At 44.3% G+C, this 15,607-nt stretch overlaps 1 protein-coding gene across 7 annotated transcripts in view; it reads left to right on the forward strand.

Annotated features, from left to right (window-relative positions):
* The window catches only part of CUX1 (cut like homeobox 1), a 231,844-nt gene that overhangs the window by 84,696 nt on the left and 131,541 nt on the right, over window positions 1–15,607 (forward strand). For all 7 annotated transcript variants that reach the window (XM_069873844.1, XM_069873838.1, XM_069873839.1 and 4 more), the window contains exon 3: window positions 9,350–9,397. In XM_069873844.1, the coding sequence (XP_069729945.1) occupies window positions 9,350–9,397 (48 nt within the window). The remainder of the gene's footprint in view (window positions 1–9,349; window positions 9,398–15,607) is intronic.

Here is a 15,607-nt window from a genome sequence, read left to right on the forward strand (position 1 = left end):
TTTTTGCATGCAGAATTTTACCAGTTTGTGCTAGACTTCTCATAACACTCGCTATTACCTGGTATTTCAGGTAAGCAGTAGTGGGAGATGTGTACGAGGTGTGTGTCTTCCACAACAGCAGGATGGCAGAAATGAAAATGGGAGCTTTACGGCATCTCAGTCTGGTTTGATCATAGGTAGAAGTTGTCCCTGACAAGCACAAGTTGCTAACAGAAGTTAATTTGTACTTAAATGTATTTTAATACAAGTACTTTTAGCATGTGCTAAAGAGTGGGAAAATGCTTTTGGGAAAAGTAGTTGGCAGTTTATGTCTAGTTTAGCGGTATTGCAGATTGAGGAAGCTTTCCACAAAGATAGGAATAAGGTAGAAGGTTTGAAGCTTCGGTTAAAATGATTGTAGATAACTTGATCTGCAGTTGCCATATATAGTCACACAAGAAAAAGTCTGCCCAAGTCCTCCAGACGTTTATGGACTCCGATTCATCTGTTGGAGCCAGGCAGCTCCAGCCAAGAGATAGGGAATTTGTTAAACTGCGCTGAGTTCCCAAATCGCTGTAGCCCCGTGGAGCAATTCTGCCTTTTACAGAGGGAAGAGTGGGAGGAGGAGAGTGCATTATGTAGTCTCTGCTTTTGGGAAGAGTTTCAAGAAGATGAATAACATTCTGGAGCTCTTAAGAAAAAACACACACACACACACACACACAACTTCAATTAATTTCCGTTGGTGTCATCAAAAGCTGGCACTCTAAATTTAGCCATTTCCTATGATGCTCGGCTTATGCTGGTAACAGTAAAACCATTTTTTCCTAAGTGCTATTTGTCACCTCCCCCTTCTAAGTTAGTAAAAGATAAGTATGTATTAATTACGTGGATTTATTATTATACAAGTATGTCTCATTTTAATCTGCTGTGGAGTTCATTGTGATTCAGTGCGGGGCTCTCGCTCTTTCACAGGCGGAAAAAGTGCCCGGGACCAGCGGGCTGTGCTGGCTCAGTCTCTGCCTTTCCACCTCTCCTGTTTTAATCTGCAGTCCTTTGGGTTTCTTTCCCTGGGGTTTTCATCTCTTTTTCCTCCTCCCCCAATATCCTGGAACAGTTCAGCACATGGATTTGGGAATTAGTCCCAGCTGAGGCTGTGTGTTATAGCAGGGAGAAGATGCTGCTGCTCACAAGTGCTTTATGTGGGGTTTTTATTTCTGAAGTTCAACTAACAAACAGTGAATGCGCGGGATAAGCCTGTAGTGAGGTTGTGCTTTCTTTCACCTCGATCTGTGTCTGTCTGTGCCCTCCCAGAGCACACGCATGATACGCTGGAGCGTGTTTCCGTAGGAATTGTGCCAGGAAGGTAAAGACAGGAGTTTGTTTTCCCTGAATTCCTTCTGTTACTGAGCCAATATGAACAGATCTGTGCTGGATTTTTTTATGTAGGTCAGGAGGATGACAGTTATATCAACTTTGAGGTGTTTTTACCTGGTATGCTAAATTAGATGTAGTAAAGCCTTTGGCTCTACATCCTGATGTTTTTGAGGTTGTCAATGTTTTTTTTTTTCCCTTCAAACTTCTCCTCTTTGTCGGAATCTGAAGTTATGGCTTCATCTGCAGCTACAGGGTGATGCCTGCTGGAGGCAGGGGAACCACAACTCCCTGCAGAGAGGTTAGGAAGAATGTAAAGATCCCAAAGGTGATGGTTGCAAGAGTTTTAGCAAATGTAGGACGTGGATTTGCTGGACATCAGGCTTTTTATTCTGACCCTCATGAAACAACGTATTTTTGTAGGAGCAACTGGCTTTTGAAGAAAACTGAATGGTCAGGATCAAGATTAAGTGAGCAAATCTTATAAAAAGATTATTAGAAGATTGCTCAGTACTGGATTTTCTTGCATTGGAATGATCGAAAAAGGCTGACTCTGATATAAATCAGTAAATACACCTGTGTCCGCACAGGCAGGTGTGTCAGGGTATGATTAATGCACTGTCTGTTCACAGCTATATTTTTAACTTATCTTTAAAAGATACGTAGGGAAGACAGTTTTGCAATATCTGATGTCTCGGCGATGCACAGACTGCCCCCCGCCCCCGCGTGTAGTCGGTAAGGACTTGCAAGGATTCTTTATTACAATATGTAACACAGAATTACTCTTTGTGGAAGCAGCCTGACTTTAAAACAAGGTTCTTGCATTCTGGAAATCCTTCCAATTGACCAATAACATGTTTTAAAACACGGGTGTTTTTAGTGCTCTCACTTTCCATAAATAAAACTGTATCAAAATGAATGGTTTCTGAGTAGTCCTAACCATCCTCTCCATGAGACTTGAGGACAAACCCAAACCTCAGCACAGTGCTGCCAGAGAGCACCCAGGTTCCCAATTTCATCATCCCAGGAGGTGAGACCAAGTGTTGAGGTAGGTTGCACCCTAATTCAGACACGGCTCTGCTCATGGTGGAAAATTACAGGTGCAATTATGGTTCCACATTAAATATTCCTCTCTTTCAATCCACCACGTGAAGCATTAGCCTGTGTTTGAACTGGTGGTGTTAATTGGACCGCAGTACTTAGATGCGTTTTCTGCAGAGTCATGGCCCGTGTCATTAGCTTCTCATTAGACGCGTTAATTTTTTAAGACTCATTATAATTACTTTTTTTCAGAAGTCCCCTATTTTACATTGAAGAGAAACCTCTTTTCTGCAGGCTGTAATTCCAAATAATCAGGGAAGCATTGTGAACTCCTCTGTAGACTTTCAGAGTGGAAAATGAGAGTGCTGTAGTGGCTGGAGAAGGAGATCCTGCAGGATGCGATTTAGGAGGAGGGGTAAGGTCTTTTTCACTGGAAACCTCAGTTGCAAGGGCAGGGAGCCTGTGGAACCACGGGGATTTTAGAGGGACAGTGCGGTTCTGGCTCAGGTTTGACAGCTGTAGGTGAGGTCACTGGGTGCAGAACCAGGCGGTTGGATTGGACGCTTGTGCTCATCTGCTAAAACCTGCAGGTACTGAACTGCTTGGTACCAGGTAATTATCATTCGTACATACAGAAATACTGCCCTGAGCCCTAAGAACGCTGATTCCTGGGGTTCACTGACATGTGCACGTCAGAGGTTCTGCAGTATTTCTTTGGCTGATGACACGGGGTTCCTGACCTGGCAGAGACGTGTGATTTCCTATCACGAGGGTCTGTCGTGGTAGGTTTGGTGTTGCCTGCAGCCTTCAGAAAGCAGGACAAACTGTAACAGGAGGAAAAATCTCCCTGGGGCCATGAGCCAGTGTAGCCTTTTAAATTAATGGGCTTGTTAAAAACAATGCTTGGTTCTCTGCAAGTACGGGTGAGCTGCACAGATCTCATCCTTTCTTTTCCCTGCTAGAATTTTAGTGACCAGGCTTCCATTTCATTAGAATTAGCTCCTTCCAAAGCTCTACCTGAATCATTTTTGTTTCAATTACTATTTTTTTGTTTCCTAGCAACTCCAGTTTTTAAGTTCTGAATTGTTTCTGTTTCATGTCTTTGGTAGCGTGCTGTTTTATAAATGACAGCAAGGCTTTAGCGTGCTCCTAAAAAGCGTAGTTCACTAAATTAAGTTGTAAAGTTAGTTAAAAAATCCTTTTTCCATTATATATAGTATGTGTATATGTGTATATAGACACACAGATACAGGGGTGCAGCAGTTCTTCTTTGGTGCAGTTGAGTTTTTAAACAGTTGTGAAGGTAACCAGTCTGTTTATACGTTGCTGCATAGGCGCAGAGTAAACTTGTTAGCTTTATGTTTATTTTAACTCGGAAGAAGCTCTAAGGGGATTCCATTAAGGCTCATGCGAGTGAGCAGCTCCACTGGGAGGAAAGTGCCGGTCCCAGCGCCAGGCAGTGTGGTGAGGTGGCATCTTCACGGATGCTGTTTCCCTCCTGCCTGGGAGGAGCGCGGTTTGCTCCTCTCCAGGGGAAGGGACCTCAGGACAAGCCCCACATGTTTGCTCACTCCAGACTCGTTTCACTGTGGCTTGTTAGGACCTTTGAGGTCTTTGGAGTTTGGTAGAAAGAAGGGCGTTTCTATAAAGAAAGACTTGAAGCTGCTCTGTGTGTCTGCTGCTGAAGCTCCTTCCTTCTGGGATTGTCGTGTGCACAACACTCTGAGGTGGCTAAGCAGCGAAATTCCATCTCTTTTCAAGGAATCTCTTTCAGTGTTTATTCTGTAGGCTGGTTCTGCCCTGCTTCATAACCTTTCTGGAGTGCAAACTTCTCCCTCTGAATTACAATGCATGTGGTTTTGCTTAATATTCCACTTCAAGCTGAAGTCTGCTCTCACTAAATCTGCCTCTCACAAATGGAATATTTTTTCAGTTCTTGCTGGGTGGGTCCATACACTGAAAAATAGGTCAAGAACAGTCATCTAAATCTACTGCTAATAAATAATTAAAGCTAATGGAATTTGCACAAGATCTGTGAGCTAAAATATTGCAGAAAGTACCATGGTGCTCGATTTGCTACTGTAAATCAAGATTTTTTATTTATCGTTGTGCTGGATTGAAACATATCTATAAGTGTAGCTTTAAAAGATGTTTTTTGTACAGAGAAAATAGTGGCATGTTAGTATATTAAAATAACCAAAAAGATCATAGAAAATGGATAACGTTGTGATTCATTCTTTAATGATTTGATTTCAAGTAAATACTTCAGCAGCCTTAAGCAATAAGAGGTTTTATATCTCATTAAATCATAGTGTATATTGAGCAATAAATTGTTTGTTCGTATGATTTAATTTGCCTTATATTTTAGGAATTAAATAAGTCATCTAAGCTGCTGTCTAGTACCTGTTTGGACAACTATCTGGGATTTCAGTTTCACATCTTTTAGAACAAAGCAAAGTGGAACTTGCTGGAACTAATGAAATCAAAAGACTGAAGTGTTGCCCTCGGCACGCCTCCAGTCACACGTGCCCAGGAGCTCAGGGGAGAAAATCGCTTATTCTGTATTTTTTCATAGTTGTGGGTGCAAAGAAATAATATTTAAAACTCATGTATTGGTAGATAAGCGTCTGATTGAGCGATCCCAACTCGTTCACCAGTTTGCCCCTCAAAGGGTGAAGCACGTAGGCTGGCTGGCACTTTCTAATTAACCAGTAGAGTTGCTTACTGCTCATTATAGTTAACCTGCTGATTTCTGCGTTTCACAGTGACAAGTTGTGCCCTTGAAGTGCATAATAACCAAACACACCTTGAAAGTGGATGCCAGCGTTCTTCCTAAACCCTTCATGCTTGGCTGCTTCTCCCCCTTTCGGCTGCGTTTGTATGAAAGGGAAGCTGAACCACGGCATCACGAGAACAGCTGAGTGGACGGTGTATAAGCCCTGTCTGTGAGAGCACTCACAGAAACATCCCCCAGTCGCGAGGAACAAATATCCATCACTTGCTCCATCCCTGGAGGGGTTCAGGGCCAGGTTGGATGGGGCTTGGAGCCCCTGATCCAGTGGGAGGTGTCCCTGCCCATGGCCGGGGTGGGACTGGATGGGCTTTGAGGTCCCTTCCAAGCCAAATCGTTCCACAATTCTCTGATTCCAACACGCAGCCTGTTGAAAGAGGCTGCCAGGTTTTGACCCCAGAGCTCCTCCTGAGGCCGTGCTATTGCTTCTGTGTCTTGGCTTCACAAACACCTTCCCACTCAGTCGATACACATCGAGGTTTGTCCTGGGCTGGCTTCGTTGTCTTTTTTTCATATGTTCTTATCAGAAAGTGTCTGCAGTCAGGACGTGCACCCTGCTGATTCTGAGCCAGGGCCGGTCTCTAGGCCCTTGTTGCGTGCGGGCTAACGAGGAAGGAAATGCAGAAGGGTAGGGTGGCAGGAAAGCCGCAGCATCCCGCTGGTGATAAGGCAGCTCAAAAATTGGTTGTGACAGCCGGGCTAATGATGTCACCGATGCTGAAACCAGTGGGCTGCTTGTCGTTACGATTCCTCTGCCAGAAACAGTGACGTTCAGCAGCCAGCGCGTGTCCCGAGTGGACGATACGGAGAACAAATCATGGGAATGCGGCGTGGGAGGTGGATGAAAGATCATCTTCCCCTTTTTGTTTTGTCTTATTTCACAAGCACACAATATTTCTGTAGATGATAAAGGTGTGTAGGTCAAGCTTAGCCTTGCTGGACCACTTTATCAAACCAGGGTTATAGGGCTCTTGCTGTGACATTTAGAGATAAGCATTGTGGAGGTAGATGAGATGGAGCAGCCTGCGAGGAGACCAGAAGGTGCTGTGCAGCTTCAGACCTCAAGTAAATTACAGACACGGTGCTGGTGGCCTGACCATCGCGATGGCCTCTGGCCTGTACGTGGTGTATTGAGATAGCGATGGATTAATAACCTAGTTTAGATGTCAGAGAGATGCATTGGGTGCCCAGTTCTTCACCATAGATATATTCTTGGTTTATTTTCCATAGAGTTATTTTATTGAGAATGGAGAGGGAGTTAAAAATTATTTGGGTTCAGATTTCAGTGTGAAGTTGCTTGATCAAAATATAAACCCGTTGTTTATGCTCTCGTAAAGGCAAAATGCTGTATTAGCATTCAGCTATCAGATTTGATTCAGGTAATGATACGGCACCCTAATTCATAGTCTCTGTTCAGATATTGGGTTTGGCTGTTAAAGAGCCTTTTTCAGAAAACTGCTCTGCCCTAGTAGATCATCCAGAGCGAGAGGGAGAACGCGTGCATTTTGATGCATGGAAAAACAGGCTAATAATGTGATTATACCAGAGTATTCAAATCTTTCAATGCATCTGTGTCGATAAATTATCATTTGTTTTAATGCTCAGTTGCCTGTCCCCTTCCTAACTGCTCTGCCTGGTGGCAGTGACGTGCTGGCTGCTCGCGGGCGCTGGAGCTGGTTGCTTTTCCTGTTTTGATCCCAGCCCAGGCAGTAAAGGCCACCACACTTCAAACAGATAATAAATCATCTGATGTCCTTGCTAACCAACATTACAGATTCCCCCGGGCCGGAACTGAACGTCCTTCTTTCTTTTCAGTTTAGTGCAAAGAAGGTAGGATCCTATTTGCTGTTACTGTAATATTTTGAGACAGTTTGATGAGGAATTTTTCCAAACTGCCAAAAATAAATCTCCCCAGCAGAGTTTTAGCCGGTGACTCGAGGCATATGTGTTCCTGACTTCTGTCTGGTTATTTGTCTGGTTATTTTTACTTCCCTTTCATTGCGAGCTGACTGAAGTTTTGATGCCCGTTAGCCAAAGAAGGAATTACAGAAGTAGCCTATGAACTCTTTCTGAGAGATTGAGAGAGAGAGAGAGGGGAGAACACAAAAACCGGTGTGAAGAAGGCGATTCTGCTGTTTGGTGTGGTGTGCACCGTTCATCCACGTGCCTGTGTGGTGTATGTGGTTGCATTTCAAATACTGGAGCCAGTACTGGCCCTCAATGCAGGCATTTGTTTTGCCGTGGACAGTTATTGTTACTTTCTTCGACGTCATCATCAGCAGGTTGCAAAGAAAATGTTCTAAAGTGTGCACAGCCCTTGGGTCTCCAGAGCCGTCGGGAAGTGAGGAAAAGCTGCTCAGCCTGTCCGGCTGCTTTGGTGTGAGACGTGATTTGTGGATGTTCATGGTACGCAAGGACACTGTCTACCCATTTTCTGCCCTAAAATAGACAGCAGAAAATAGCAGGGAACATTGAGGTAGCTCAGCTTGGTCTAAGAACAGGAGTGTTCACTGTGGTGCTGAAGAGGGAGCTTACAAAGCCGCGGTGTTATCCTGAACTCAATTGGGATGAACCATATGTGGGTGCAATAACCATGTGAGAGCTGAGGTTTGGCTGATCATTTGTCTCTGATAACTTCATTTGCCTTTGGCCCCCTGAGCCACCTCTCAGGGAGCAGGAGAACTCCTGGCACTCCAACTCTCTCTGCATGACTTGCCATTTAAGAGACAAAAATCAATTTTCTCAAAAGCCTCTTTTTTTCAGCAAAATCAGATTAAAGCTAGGGCTGAGGATGCTTTGGTGGGTGGTTTGATGTCCAGCATGGTGCAGGACCCAGATGTAGCAGTAAATGTGTTGGAAAAGAGAATTTTCCAATGTCTTTTTTGAAAGGCCCAGGACAGACTCTCTTTATACAGAGAAAAGACTTCAGAGACCTCTATATGACCTCTCACATGAGGTTCAGGGTGGCTGAGGGACTGTGGGGAGTGAGGAAGATTTCATGCTTACTGAAGCACTTCGTGGCTGTCCCAGTTGCGAGCGGTGTTCTCGGATTATCGCAGGGCTCTTGGTTGGAGGGGACGTCCAGAGGCTGCCAAGATCTCACATGGCTTTAAAAAACGAGTCTTTGGCACCTACACGAGGTGTCATCAGCTGGGCCCTGGAAATCTCCAAGGCTGGGAAATCCACCTTCTTCCTGGGTAACCCGCATCAGCGCTGCCCTCCTGAACAGCGCAGCATCGCATTACTGGTTTATACCTCTTAAAAGAGTTATTTATAGCTGTAAGTGTGCTATGAAGTCACTGCTTGTGCCTCATCAGTGCGATACCACAGCAAACACAGGAGTTCAGCTTCTTGGCTGTGAACAAATAATACAGCATCTTCTGCAGAGTGACAGGGTTTTGTTCTTTAGGTGTGCACATAATGAGAGCTCTGAGAATTTTTAGGGGAATTAAACCAGCTCAAAAGTGGAGCCACTGAGAATTTTGTACTATACTGATGTACATTTGTTGTCCTAAATTATCTTGGTTGCTAGGTAAAAATACGCTATAAACTTTCAGAGTGATTCTGTGGGTATTTTAATGAATTTTGTAGCACTAAGTGTGTTGCAATTCTGAAGAAATCTTGAGTTCTACAGAAAGCACCAAATAGCTGCGCTGAAGGCGGGGATACTATCTTCAGTTCTCTGATGGCCCAAGTCAGAGCACTCTTGAGAAAATAATAAATGAAATAGACCTTGCATGGAATGGCAGCGCTCTTGTTGAAACGATGGTCCCAAGCCATCTTCCTCTAAGCCCAGCTTCCACGTGGAAATGTCTGTGGCGTAAGTTCAGAGGTAGAGCTGCTGTTGAGGTAGATAGAGGCATTTACTTCTAATCGCATTAGTGTTTCAGCTGAATTATGAGATCGGAGGCGTTCAGTGCTTACCGAACATCACTGCAGCTTTGTTAATGAGCACTGTTTGCAACAGATACAGGTATGTGTCAAACTGGAGATGCAGGCTTGCTCAAAATGGATTCTAAGTATACTTTTATTTCAGTCAAAGCTCCTGTAAAATGCGACAGGAATTAAAATAGTGTCTCAGAACTGGAAAAAGCATTAGAAAAAATTGACAATGACTTGTTCTCTCGGACTTCTCTGATGCAATATCTTGCTTCTGTCTTCTAGGACCTGCGCAAACAGGTAGCTCCGTTACTGAAGAGTTTCCAGGGAGAGGTAAGAGCTTATCCTTCTTACAGTGCTTTTGATATTGCCTCACCTGAGTCCAGTGTGCTGACAGGCGTTCGGCGCGGCTGGTGTTCGGTGGAAATCCAGCAGAAAGCGTTCACAGCTCTGGCGCTGGCTCTTACCTTGAGTTCTCTTCACACCACTCCACTAGGAAACACGATTAGAGCGATCGCAAGTTTGAAAGCCGGGTGTTGTTGTCCTGAAGAATTTCTGTAGCGAAGGGCAGCTGGTCTAGTGACAGAGTTTTACATTTGAGCTGTGGACAACGCTGAGCGCTCACTTCCCACGAGTGCTTCAGCCAAACAGGATTTATTTTACAACTGTATTTTCCAAGTATTGCAAGAAATAAATAAATAAATAGGGCAACTTTGTCCTTGATGTATCTGATAGCAGTTTGTGAGAACAAAGAATGACTTGTGTGAGTCCATTTGCCAATGGAAATTTACACTTGTAAAGTCGCTCTGAGAAGATTGCAGTGTTCTTAAAACCTTTTAAGTTTAATTTCAAGCTTGCAGTGCACTGACTGAAAAGCACACATGTCCCTTCATCACTGTTCCTTAATGAAGGAAATGTCTGAGGATCCAATAAGAATCATAAACCCAAATTTGGGTACACTGAAGGTAGATTCTCCCATGAGGTCTTGCCTTGGAGACAACTCGCTGTTACCTCAGTGTGGCTCTCGCAGACTCCTGTAGTTTTGCCTCGCTGATGTAACAGTGAAGTTTACGCTGGGATAAATTCAGCCTCACAAAGTACAAGAGTAAAATTTGTTGGCAGAAATCCCCTCTTACGTAAATGAAGTACTAATACCTTACAAGATTGTGCTGCTGCGTCTCTGAGCTGGTGATTCCAGCCTCCCTAATCTAGGCGAGGGTTTAGAAACCTAAAAACCCCTGAACTAATCATGAGTGACTACATAAACGCAGAACATTAAACTGTGAATTAATGGTATTTGATGACAGATGTAGTTATTGTGTCTTGTTTTGGAGAAAAATCAAAATACTGAGCATACTACCCTCTGCTGTTGTGTTTTATTGTTCAGTCTATAGATGTGGTCTCTGTTTATTGTTACGGCTGGCTTTGTGGAAGATCAGGAGATGAATGCTCCAGGTAGCTCCAGAACAAGCTGTGTTAAGCATGTAGGCTTTTCATTTCCCCTGGAGATATCACTTTTATGGCAGTGGATGGGTGTTTGTACTTGAAATCTTAAGAAAAGTGACATCCTTGGGCTGTGTTAATTTACAGAACTGAAATTGTGGTGTGGAAATCTAATGTTGGAATCCCTATTTGTGAAGTCATCAAATAGATATTTTAAGGCTGGGAAAGGATTTCCTGAGGTCATTAGCATTCTTTTCATGTGGCATAGCAGCGCTGTGGTAATCCCGCGTTTGGAGAGCCCCTTAAGGCACACGCTCTGCCACGCACTGGACTTCATTCTGTGCAAACCGTTTCTCATGTTCTTCTCCCAATGCAAGTTCTTCTAATGATTTTACCATTCTGATGAGACCTCTCCGGCTCCCCACTTAGCTGAATTGCTCTTGAAACCGTTAATTTGGTCAGTGCAGTAATTTAATAATTTTCCATAGGCACACAACAGGAGTTGCAAATCCGTTTGGTGTGCTGGAACCACTAATCACGCTTTGAATGAGTGCTCTAATAATGTGTGTGCCTGAACAACTTCAGACCCACTTCCCTTCTGCTTTTTGAAGGAGTATTCCTGAACTGATTCATCTTTTATTTTCTACCCCCTTTGATTTCCTTATGTTAAATTTACAAACCTAATTAATACAGTTTCTTTCCTGTAGGTTCGCTCCATGATGGCTCAATTAGGGTAGCAGTAGAACTGTGGTTCAATATCCAGGCCAGATTCATAATTGAAAACACATTTTCTTCTCAAAAGCTGCAGCTGGTTTGGTTCTGCTCATGCAGAAAAGGATATAACCTTGCATAACATAGGAAATGAACGGTTGAGAGAGAAGCCAAATTCAATTTCAGTCAGATATTTTGAGGATAAGTCCATGATCTATGGAAGCAAGGGAATGAAAAGTGTGTGGATGTGGAAAGCAGCGTATTCAGCACTCTATTAATCACGGCGAGCCGGGGTGCTGTTGTGCGCTGTTGCGTTAGCGCTGATTCTCGTACAGAGGCTGGAGAGCAGCCAAGCACTCCAGAAGTTAACCTCTTAAAGACCCTGAGCTGCTTTCTGTTGAATAAATGTAATTTTGTGGCCAGAAATAAATGCTTGTGATGTAGCAGGAGCTTTGAAAACAACAGCGTGGCAAGGCTATTACAAATTGCTCTGTGTTGGGGAAGTCAACAGGAGCCATCAACATTCAGAGCGCGCGCCGGGCTGGTTTAGGCGCGGAGCTTGCCTGCTCTTTAATGCAAGTCCCACTAAACCACTCCGTGTAACAAAACAGAGTAAATTTAACATTTTTCTTGGGTAATTGTTTTCTTTTAGTGTCCCCTCCATGGGGCGTGGATGGTGGGTAGTTTCCTTTGTGGACCAGGACCATGGGGATGGTTTTCTGCTCCGTCTTGGCTCTGTTTCCTGGCACTGGTGGGGAGGGGGAGGCACACGACTGGCTTTCGGGGTAGCAGCATTCGGCAGCCTTCCCCTGCTTTGTTTACACAAGTGCATAAACGATTATTTATTTATTTTTGGCTGGCTTGATTGCAGTTTAAACAACATCTTTCCTGAGGAAGGTGATTTAAATACACTAGAGCATCTCGAAGGCAGATGCTGATGAGCGTGGAGGATGTCTGCTGCGTTCTGTTGGGTCGAAAACATCCCCGAGAGCAGAGAAGCTGAGCTCCAGGCTGATGGACGGAGCTGTTGAAGCTCTTGGATACAGCCAGAGCCGGGCCTATACGTACCCCTTTCACCTTCCCCTGCTGATAGCTTCCTGGGACAAATTTCAGCTATCGGGGTCACGAGCAAGGTCCTAAATCTCACATACACTACCAGGACTAAGCATTAGGTACCCTGCATGTTTCTGGAGCTCTTACAGGTTCTTCTCCGCCCCATCCAGTCGGCACTGAGACAGCAGGTACTACTAGGACAACTTTGGGGAGGATCAGCCCAAATCCTCTTATTTTTATAAAATTGACAACGTGCTGAAGTTTCTGCTGGCAGCTGGTGGGCTGTCTGTACTGAGCCGCTGCCACGCGTTGGGGTGAAATGCTAGCAGTGGTGGGAAACTATTTATGCCAAATTCAGGCAGGCAGCACTGTTTCAGTTCGCAGTGTCAGGAGAATCTTCTCATCCTGTTCAAAAACAAGAGCTTGAAGGGTGCTGGAAGGAATGGGAATGGGAGGGGTGCGGAATCCTGCCGCGTGCCGCTATGATCCAGTCCCTGCTTCTCCAAATACAGAATTATTCTTGCATTTATTACAAAATGTCTGTGAGGCTCTGTAAAAGCCAATATCTAGTCTTGGTTTGCTGTAACAGAGAAGCGAGAGGACAAGGCGGGTGTAAAATATTGATGAAAGGTTACATTTTGGTGCCGACATGCAAGTGGATTTTGTACAGAAACAGTTAATGAGTCATTCCTGCAAGGATTCCTCTGCCGTAATTTTTAAAACACTTCAACAACAGTTTGGATTGTCCATAAGGGAGGAAAGCGATCGTGGGTTCTAGGTCACTGTTCATAGCGGCAAGAGGAGAGGCTGATGGGCAGGTGAAAGCACCCACACACTTCACTGAGCGGCTTCTCCTGCCAGGATGCTGGGGGTGATGTGGAACAGCACACGCTGCTCTGCCCTGTCCTGTGATTCAAGGGAGCTGGGCTCTTCCCAGGGGATGGCAGCGTGGTTTGTCTGGGAAAATCAGGATTTATCTGGGCATGAAAGGAAGGGAAGGGTTATGGGGTTCAAGGTTGCAGCTGCTTCACAGTGGAGAATTGGAAGATAGAAGCATTTGACTCCCACCTAAAGCTCTCTTCGTAACTTGAGGTTAAACCAACAAGTGGCGAGGCAGGCAGGGAGCTGGCAGCGAACCTCTGCACCGCGCCCCAGCAGCCTTGTTAAACAGCTTGGTGGTGTATCCACTCCGGAGTCCTTATTTCTGTTAAAGAATTTATAGCACAGCTAAAACACACACCATATGCTTTAAGCAGATGCACAGGAACCATTTCATTTTAATTTTGCTTCAAAAATCTTTAATTGCAGCAAAGAGAAAAAATAGTATAAAATAAATTAACTGGGATGATGAACTGTATACTTTGCTTAATTTGTAAAATTGTTCATTTATTAATGTAGATTTCTGTTGTCATTAAGTAAGGGGAGCCGAGCCAACTGAGTGTGTACCCCGCGTCCTGGCCCACACGCTCCGAGCAGGTTGCAAAGGGGGTGGCTTGTATTTAAGAGCAGCCAAGCCCTGTTGTAGTGGCTTCACAGAAAGGCTGATGCCGTTGCGCAGCATTAATAACGCACGCTGTGACTGCCGTTTGAGTCCAGCAGTCTGGCACAGCTTAAAATAATGTGCAGACCAAGGGGGTCTTGACGTGCAAGACTGTGGAGAGGGAGTCGCGGAGGGGAAGGGCGTCTGTGATGAACTTGGTACCGAGAAAAAGGTGGATGAAGGGAGGGCTGTTCCCAGGCTGGTGTCAGCTCCGGGGATGTTGTAGAGATGCAGAGTGCGCCAGGGAGGGAGGATTCCTGGTGCCTCATTCCTGCTATCCCCCTACAGCGCCAGGGGTATTATCAAGACAAATCGTATGCCAAAACTTAAAAGTGAACATATGTTTCTGGGGGTGGTGGGGAACACAGAGGTCACCGCTGTTTCTTTCTGCTAAGAGAAGACATAATGGGGCCTGGTTTGGATAAATTAAGACTTGGAGCTCAGCTCATGTCAAGACTGCACTGTTGTAATTATAAGTTGACTTTTTTCAGGGTCCCTGAAGTTTTTAGTGTCAAATAAAAATGTTCAGCAAGAGTTTTATAACGTAGTTCAACTGTTTTAATGTGAGCTGATTGTAGCTCATGCTTGTCAGCTCCCGAACCAATTTTACTTGGATTTGAAAAGTTTTACGTGAACTTCCAAGGACTTGGTGCCATTTCAGTGCTGTTCCAGTGCTGTTTCCTCTGGCTCCGGACTTCATTTACATTTTGCTATTTTTGATGTATTTTCCATCCCATATTTCCTTATTTCCCTACATAGCTGGAAGTTGCCATACTTGATTGTCTTTTTATTCCGGTTAAAGTTTTCATGGGGGTTTTATTTTAAGATATAAAATAGTAGCAGCACTGATTTGTAATAGAACTTTAACCTGAACTGATTGATTGATTGATTGGGGGGGTTTTAACAACTAAAACATTAAAAGAATCTTTCTGCCTGGTGGGATTGTTTGGAATTCTGGTTCTGAATTTGGAGGGGGGAAGACATGTAAGTTTGTGTGATTTACAAACCGCTTCCATCAGAAAGTCTCTGATCTCCCTGGAAGATGTTGTTTCAATTCTGGTTTATATTTCAATCACTGTGTAACTGGTGAGGAGTGAATAAGCCAGACCTTTTGTAATAATTTGGGAGAATATAAGTACAAATTCCCTTTATTAAAATGTGGAAAAAAACTGTAATAGGAAAACAAATCCCTCCTGTTATTTCACAGAAATACAAGCATTTTAAATGCTTTGGTTTTCTTAAAAGGGGCAAATGATTTTTTTCAAAGTACAGTACAGAATCAGTTCTGTTATGCTAATTATATTTAATAATAGTAATTTAAATTTGGCTGTGTTCTGCTGAGCAGCAGCGAGAGAAGATTGTGTGTGGGAACGCTGAAGTCCAGAAGTCTGACATATGGTGTGCATTGGCCTCCAAGTCTGCTCTCCACGAGGCAGCTCAGCGGCAGAGTCACTCCGCCGGCTGCCCCTCGGTCCTCGCCCCTTCGTGAGTGATGCCCGAGAGTCCCCAGCACCGATTTCCTCTGCCCAGCATCTCTGTGCCTTGGGCAGTTGGTGCCCTATCGTAATTTCAAATACTCGGTGTGTGAAAATGTTCTAACCGAATTGCTGACGTTCCCGTTCCCTAATGAGCATCGGTCCATCTGTGACTGCTTGAATTCAAATTAATAAGCACGTTATCCACAACCATCAATCCCTTGCGCTCTGGCACGTCTCATGCCCTGTGTGATTCCAGTGCCTTTCTGTAGCCTTTCTTGGGAAACTCTAAAAGACAAGTTTGGCCAGTTTATCTCCGCT

The sequence above is a fragment of the Phaenicophaeus curvirostris genome, chromosome 21, assembly GCF_032191515.1.
Source record: "Phaenicophaeus curvirostris isolate KB17595 chromosome 21, BPBGC_Pcur_1.0, whole genome shotgun sequence".
NCBI lineage: Eukaryota > Metazoa > Chordata > Aves > Cuculiformes > Cuculidae > Phaenicophaeus > Phaenicophaeus curvirostris.